Here is a 7,947-nt window from a genome sequence, read left to right as displayed (position 1 = left end):
CCACTGCCACTTTTTTTGTTCAGGCAGCCCCTGCTAAATATACTTGTTTTGATAAAGCAAGAGCTAGGAAATGAAATTAGCTTATGCCTTCTGGAGGGGCAACTGGTGTTTTCTTGTTCGTGTGAAAGTGATGTGATGGAGTGGTGGAGGGAGAGGTTAATTTCCTGGCTTATTTCAGTTAGCGTGCGCATTATTTGGTTCTTCCTGATAAATTCATATGAAGCAGCTTTTCTACTCTGCAGCTTCTTAGTTGAGTAATCTGGAAGAGTAATGAGGAGGAAACACTGGTCTGGGTGGCCATGTGAATGGAGCGGTCTGGGAAGGTGTTTGCCTTGCAAGTGGGGTGGTAGGTCTACCATCTGCCACTGCCCTATGGCCATTCCTCCTCTGACGTGGAGTGCATGGCTCCTAGACCATTTTTCAAAGTCTTTTAGCTCTCTCCAGTTTACCTTTTGCTTCCGTCTGTCATCTTTGATGGCATTACACCCTGGACATGAAATAGAAGATTGAAATCTGAGCACCAAGGGACTCGTCTGTTTAATCTAATCTGCCATGCCACAGAGTGGAAGCAAAACACACAGCCCAGGCGTGTGCAAGGACACAACGTACCTGACCAGTGCTCCCAAAGGTCCACCCAGCGCTGCCAACCATAGTTCAAAGTTGGAGCTGCATCAGTGCTGCCCAGTGTGTGCAGCTGGTGTTCTGGCTGGTGCCACCTCATCTCTCTTAGCATGTGAAGTGTCCAAGAGTAAACACCTATTGCCTGCTGTCCTAGTCTCTGCTTTTAGGTCCTCAGTGGAAACACAGAGATTGCTGTTTGGGGAACCATTGGTAGAAGAGGGTACACTGGCTGAATGGGTTGAACATCAGTTCAAATAACCCTGCCAATACACAAAGTCAACAGGAAGCCATCAAGTGAGCACAATGCTGTCTCCCTGTTCAGAGCAGGGTGGGAATGAAGATGATTCAAGGTTTGGGCATTGACCTGGAGAGGCCTGTGATCAGCTGCTTCAGTGGCTCTACGCCGCTGGATAGCAGGAACAGCACGGAGGGGAAGGAATTTTTAGTTTGGATGCAGAAGTTTTACCGTAGTTCATGCACTGGTTTTCTCCTGTGCAGGATTATCTAGTGGTTTTCATGAGTCTTTGCCACCACTTGGAGGTTCAAAAGTTTCCTTGTACAGTTGCTTACGGGTTTTTCAGATCGCCACAGTTTAACTTCATAGTGAAAAATGCGCTTATTCAATTGCTGTCCTGCATGAAGCAGTCTGTAGTGTTTTGAGGTGAATGGGGGTCTGAAAGCATGAAGAAATTATTTGTATTAATGATGTTTCCGACGCATCAGTGTCTGGATAGAGAGACGTTGTTCAGAACCCTTCTATTTTTCCAGTGTATATCATTGTCTGTCATCATTTGCTTGACCTGGCCTTAATCTGATATCACTTGAACTATAAAATGCTTTCAGACACTTACCAGCCAGTTGGCTATTGAGTGTAGACAACAAAGCGTAGATCTTTTTTTTTTTTTTTTCTTTTTTTGTCGTTTCATCATAAGAGTATACTCACGTTTAAAACTGGCAACAGGCACCATTTCACCAATGAAATACAAAGTTTGGGAAGTGTCTGAAATGAGGAACGTTTCCTTTGCATCCCTTGCCAAAAGTAAGTGTTTCTTAGATGGATAATCAAGACTGTCTGTCCAGCCTCGTGCTCTGAGACACACACTGTAGTGAACCTTGGCAATGCAGCATTCACTCTCCAGTAGCATTAGCACAGCTAGGAAAGGATGTCATTGCATCTGATCAGTGTAAATTAAGATCCTCCTTAATGGAAAACATCCCAGTACACCTCATGTGGTTACTTCTTATTTCCTGGTCTTAATACCAGTGGGCTCTTGTTGTTTCAGTCTGTTTGGGGTCAGATGAACGTCTCATTGCTGTTCACTGTAAAGCAAAAAGATGACTGGCAAGAACAGGAATATGGGGCTTAAATAATTTATAGCTCCATGCATTCAAACACAAACTAACAGAAAAGTAACTAAGGCTCTTCCCATTCTTGTTAAATCACCCTTCTGTAGCCTTAACTTTTCCACGGCAGATGGAAGAACACAACCATAAATGTTTGCAGAAGACGCTGAAGTATTTACGTGGCATGGCACGCACACCCAGTAGCAACTTCCTTTCAACAAGTAACACAGATGAAAGCTGTCTGCAAATGTTATATGTAGATGAAATTCCATATACCACTTTGAATTCTAATTTTGCATGCAATAAAAGCTTACGCTAGCAGATGGAAGTATTAACCACGTTTTAGAAAGAATGCCATCTGAGGCTGCTGATCACTCATCAGTTGGCGGTGTCTCTGCCCCACAGAGGTAGCATGTAAGCCTGACAGATAAGCCTTCAGGATTTTTAATACCTCATCCAAGGCAACTGTGAGCCTCCTGTTTCCCTCACACAAAAGAAGGGAGGCGGATACCCAACCATTTTGTGTAAAAAGGGATCTTAAGGGAAAAGCTTTGTTAAATGATACAGGAGGAAGATAATTAAATAGATCTGGATGACACTGCAAAAGGAAAGCAGCTTCCTCTCCTGAGACAGTGGGAGAGTGGTATGATTTCATATCTCAGACGTGATGGGCTTCGGTCCCCTTCTGCCCAAATATGATTTGTGCCTGTATCACAAACACTTAGTCTTTCTCATGCTTACAAAATCCCTGAATGTTTTAAAATGTTTTAAGATCCACAAAGTATTTAAATAAGCAGGGTTGTCAGGGTGTGTTATGATAGGATGGAAAATGTCAGGGATGGGTGTGAGCAACATACTGAAAGCAAATTTACCCCTCTTTTCTTCAGTCTATCAACAGTGGTGGAAAAATGTAAATAGTGTGTCCATGGACTGAGTTTTTCAGGGGTTGCAGAAACCTAATACCTTGCACTGCAAATTAGAGAGTTAAGGGGCAGGGGGAGCTAATACAGGTGTGTCTAAGGCAAACAAACAGGTAAAGCCCCTTGTTTATAACCAGAGCTGCATCCTGCTTGCCTCCCCGATGAGTCTGTGCGAGTCTGTAGAGAAAACTGGCATCGGATCGTTCAGGCTGATGGACTTGGAAAGGGGTAGGTAGGGCTGTTGAACTGCATCTGTGGTGGACAGCGGGTATCACTGCGCTGTGTGCACAGGCTGTCCTCCCGTTTGTTTGCAGCCCTCTGCCCAGAAGCTGTAGTTGATGTGTATTGCCTGGCCCAGGTCCCCCCATCCTGTGCTAGGCCAGAGAGCTGATAGAAATCGCTGTGCTGAAGTGGTATCAGAGAGGGGACGCTTGGCAGCAGGCTCACAGAGGCCGGGCATCTGCTCTTCCTCACAATTCATCTCGTTCTTCCTCGCTGCAAATGCAGGCGCTCCTTTGGCTGTTCATGAAGGGCCGGCAGCCCAGGGTCCAGACAGCGTTGAACACTGTGTCTGCGACGGATTCACAAGCTGTGGAGAAGGAAAAGATCAGGCAGGTAAGTAACAGGCACTCCGGGACATCTGAGGGCTGGGTGGAAGCAACCTCCCTTGAGCCGTGCACCGAGTTACGTGGTATTTGCAGTTGGAAGCATAGGCTGTCTTTTTCTCTCTGGGTATTAGGTTTTTATAAATCTAGAGGTTCCCTCCTCCCTCTTGCTGAACTGGGAGCTCATTTCTCCCTAGGATGACACCGATCTAGCATTAACTTCTCTCCCCTCTAATCCCTTTCCTTTCTTGCCTCTCTCAGGCTTTTCTGGCTGATGGATCATTTGGGGCGCTGCAGATAGCACTGTGATCTGCTTGGTAGATTTCCCAGAAGACCTCCACAGTGTACTGTCTTTCCTGGTGCTCTCTCCCCTCAGTTTTGCTTATAGCCACTACTAACCAACCTTTTCTGCTTTCTGGGAGTTACAATGCCAGCTGCCAGCCAGCTTGAAAAATTCTGCTGTGGTTGCAACAGCAAAACTGTTAATACAGTCTGCCTGACCGCTAGCCCCTCCTCTTCTGCAAAAACAAGGTTGAAACTGCTTGTTAGTAAGTAAATAGGTTAATATTAGGTCTTTTAGGGTTTACTCACTGGCACTAACAATAATTGCTGCATGCATAAGGGATTTGGGAAAGCCCTGCCTTTGGGACTGTCTCCTCCTGCCTCAGTCTCTCCGAGCACCTTGCTCTGCTCCTGCTGCTTCAGGGGTCTGCTTGGCTGGAGGGTTCTGCTCGGCTGGCAGGCATTGAAGAAGCTGTAGTGAGTCAGTGGGAAAACCAAGGTTTTGGTTAACTGGCACTGCTGCAGCTGGGATCTTTCTGCCCACAGGAAGGGAGTGCTGCTGCTCCTCCCCAGCCTTTCTCTGGACCCCTGGTGACTCAGTGGAAAAGAATCCCAGATAAGAGTTGGGATGGCAGTGGAGAAGGAGGAGGACTGTGTGACAGGAGCTGCTCAGAGCTGTCCTGAGGACAGGGAGTGGTAGGTATAGAGCACAAGGCACGGGGAGGAGAGGATAGCCCAGAGGTTTGTTCATGTTAGCAACTACCTGTCCCTTCTGCAGCAACTAGGGCAGAGTTGCTGTCTAGTAGGAATCTAGTCCTACTTGACGATAGGCAGAGGTGGCTTGCTCAGCCAAGGGCTGTGGGCTCTGCTCCACCTTAAGTCCCTAGGATCTATCTGTTTGCTTTGCTGCTGCAGGCAGAAAGAAAAAAGGAGGGATCTGAAAAAATGGCAGGGGAAAATCTGAAGAGATAGGAGGAGGTTGGTTGCATGAGGACCTGTAGATAAGGGTGACCATGAAAGATTGGCTGTACTTGGCCTGTAGCACTTAGATTTCAGTCCACATCTTTGTTTTCTCTGACCTGGACACTCTTTCCAAACATTTATCTGTGATGAGGTAGAAAGCCATCTGTACTAGTACCAGTGTCATGCAGTGTGTCCTAATCAGGCTGCACCTTTGGAAAAAAAAATATGCACATTTAACTATACCTTACAGCAGGGCATTGGCAGAGGGGATGAACCCAGAGGGGCTGGCTGCCACTAGCTGCAAGCAGCTCAGCAGCACCATGAGGCTTATTCTGCTTTGGGAATGGGCTGTTCTCAGGGGCTCTGCCAGGTTTTCATACCTGAGCTTCTGTAAATATCTTTAACTGCTTCAGGGTCACCTGCTGTTGGAAGATCTTATCTCTGCCTGTCCTACATTACTGCCACACAGCCCGTCTGCAAGAGATGGATACCTGCCTTACAGAGGATAGGGACACTGAAATGGCCTCAGGAGGAGCCTGGGGTAGGCTTCCCTGCTGTGCCTGACATCTGGTAGCGACCTCTGGTTTCTGCCTCCTCGCATGGTGCAGAGGTGCTTGATGTTGGCACAGAGGATCGAGAAGCAAGCTTGGGCTATCACACGTGTAACCTTCACAGAGGTTACCAAATGCAGCCTTTACGAAAAAGCTCTTCTCAGACTTGCAGACTGAGGCTTTTAAAATTAGGCAAAACCAGGGTGGCTCTTGAGCTGCAGACAAACCAGGGTGGCTCTTGAGCTGCAGACACACCATGAGAACTTGGTTAGCATGGGGGCTTCTGAGCAATCCAGATCTCCTTGCAGTGGCTCCTTCACCAGCCACTCTATGGTGTGTCCCTGGTGCCATCATCATCTCTTATCTGTGAACCACATTGCAGACAGCCCTTGTCCTTGGCTCTCCCAGCTTGTTGGCCCTTGGCCACGTACAGGTTTCAGTGTGTGGCTTACTGGCTCTGGACGGCTTTTTGGTCTCCTTTGAATGGGGGGCATCCAACAGTTGAAGGCATTACTTCTAGGATTCTTTTGTTGTTTGTTTCTTTTCTTTCCACATGTGTTTTGTAATGTTTTCCAAATGTAAATATTTTTAGGTTTCTAGTCTTGGGACAGAAGTGTGTGTGGAGGGGGCAGATGTCAGGGGTCTCACTCCTCCCTGACCCCTCTATGACAAGCGCAGGACAGATGTGCTGCTCCCTACAGCAGATTTTTCTTCCTTTGGCAAGGTAAGGGCTCCCTGCCCACACCCTCCCCTCCCTGCCACTGCTTGCTCCCTCCACAGGGCATGTGAGCTGGGGAGCCTACCTTCCACCTTGGAGACGAATCCGAGGCTGCGCTTGAGGTCGGAGCAGATGGAGTGGAGGCACCAGCGGAACTTGGCATCGCAGCGGTATTTGTTGGCCCCACAGGTGTCGTAACAAATGTCCAGCTGGTTACAGCACTTGGTCATGGCAGGGATGCCCAGATCTAGCTGGGGAGAGAGAGGAAAGAAGTGTCCCTTGGCTGTGTCCTGGCCTCAGACTCCAACAGCTGCAAATGGGTGAGGTGTTGCAGAGCCCAGCTGGCTTCTTTTTCAGAAGCTACTCCTGATAGCTGTGGCAGCAGGAGGGAACACATGCCTCTCCCTCACCATCTAAAGAAAGGGGCAACAGTAGTGCAGGTCCAACGCAGGGCAGACTACATTCCTTTCTCTCCTCTCTGTTGTGGGGGATTAACTTCTGGTAGAAACAGCCCCTCTGCAAGTATTTGCTAGATCTCATTTATCAGAGCTCATTGGAGAGCTTCCTGTCCTTGCCAGCAGTAGCTCAGGCCCCTTTTCTCTTTCCTCCTTTTCCCACAACGTGACCAGTCCTGCTTCTTGGCCTAATAAATCTGCTCTAAGTTTTATTAATGCCTTGTTTTTCAGAGATGCATTTGTGAGGCCGAGGACAGCTTGGTCAGGGGAGTTCTGCTTGCTTGGAGGTAAACAGCAAGTTTAGCTAATAACCATGGAGGTGATGGGATAGAAGGCCTGTGTCCTGGAGAGACAGGACTCATTAGCTTGCTACAAATTCCTCCTCTTTTTGGCCTTCCTCATGTAATATTTAGGAGATGAACTGTTTCTTCATTGCGCTTAGTGCTCATGACTGCTGGCATAAGGAAGAGGTACCACAGAAATGCCCACAAGGTTTGCAATGAAACGTAGTTTTAAGGAACTAATCTTAACATGAATAACGTGAAAAATGGCCTGTAAAGAGAGGGTATTTCACAGCAGGAATTAGCTTAATTGCCGCAGACTTCATGGGCAGCAGTAATGCATGAGCTAAATAGTAATCCCTGCTCTGAGAGCCTCCTGGGAGTGCTTTTCCTGGTGATTGCTATATGATTTTATTAATTGCCTTTAAAAATAACAAGTGGGTCTGATGTTAAAGCCCACGGGTTTATTTCAGTGCTTGGCAGAGGCAAAAAGCATGGAGTGAACAAGGGGCCAGATGTGGAGCATGCATTCAAGTATTGCCATTCGCACGTTAGGCTATGTCACTGAGCTGCCTAGTGTTGAACGTCTTCCCTGTCCTATCGCAAGGGCGTAGGATTGTTCAGGGCCTTGATAAAAATACATTTCTCCACACTGGCGCTCTGCTTAGCCAGGTACACCCTTTTCTTGTTCTAGTGCTAACCTACTTAGGAAACTTTCTCTATTTGTACCGTCTGAGGCAATGAGAGCAACAGGCCGGTCCTTTGTAAATGTAACTTTTGTCTGTGTGATTCCTGTTTTACTGCCACCAGCAGCTGGGATCTTACTGTCAGTCAGGGAGGCAGTAAGTTAGGCAGTGCTCAGACTGACACGTTCGCCTTGCCTGCCGTCAGCAGGCAGTCATGTCTTTTGGCAGTCCCAGGCACATAGCTTGTCCCCTAACACCACATAAGTGACATTTCCTCCATTTTCCAGAGCTCTGGCTTCAGCTGCAAAGAGAAACCATCACACGGGCGCTACATAGCAAGGCAAGCCTTTTCCCTCCCCAATGTTATTAGCTGGTAGCTGTGATTAGAGAACTGCATCGTTCGGAAATGGGGGGTGTGGCAGTACATACACTTTCGGGTACCTTGAGCCCCAGAAAATAGGAGCTACAGCCGTTGGGTTCTTGGGGTTTGTAGTGAGGTCGCGGCATTGGAGCCTTCCCTG

At 47.7% G+C, this 7,947-nt stretch overlaps 1 protein-coding gene and 1 long non-coding RNA gene across 3 annotated transcripts in view; one reads left to right on the top strand and one right to left on the bottom strand.

The window, feature by feature from the left end:
• Positions 1-1,976: 1,976 nt before the first annotated feature.
• The window catches only part of PLA2G12B (phospholipase A2 group XIIB), a 12,533-nt gene continuing 6,562 nt past the window's right edge, over positions 1,977-7,947 (bottom strand). Inside the window, exons 2-4 of one of the 2 annotated variants that reach the window (XM_027817045.2) lie at positions 7,868-7,944; positions 6,090-6,255; positions 1,977-3,474 (exon numbers count right to left, since the gene is read on the bottom strand). In XM_027817045.2, the coding sequence (XP_027672846.1) occupies positions 3,356-3,474; positions 6,090-6,255; positions 7,868-7,944 (362 nt within the window). In that variant the 3' untranslated portion in view covers positions 1,977-3,355. Of the gene's footprint in view, positions 3,475-6,089; positions 6,256-7,855; positions 7,945-7,947 lie in introns of both variants that reach the window. The other variant, XM_027817044.2, reaches the window with a different exon arrangement.
• LOC114018163 (uncharacterized) lies at positions 3,391-6,083 on the top strand. The gene is made up of 3 exons (XR_003563589.2): positions 3,391-3,500; positions 4,319-4,468; positions 5,879-6,083. It is a non-coding gene; the product is annotated as an uncharacterized LOC114018163 (long non-coding RNA).

The sequence above is a fragment of the Falco cherrug genome, chromosome 9, assembly GCF_023634085.1.
Source record: "Falco cherrug isolate bFalChe1 chromosome 9, bFalChe1.pri, whole genome shotgun sequence".
Lineage (NCBI taxonomy): Eukaryota > Metazoa > Chordata > Aves > Falconiformes > Falconidae > Falco > Falco cherrug.
This window is presented reverse-complemented; position numbering and strand designations above follow the sequence as displayed.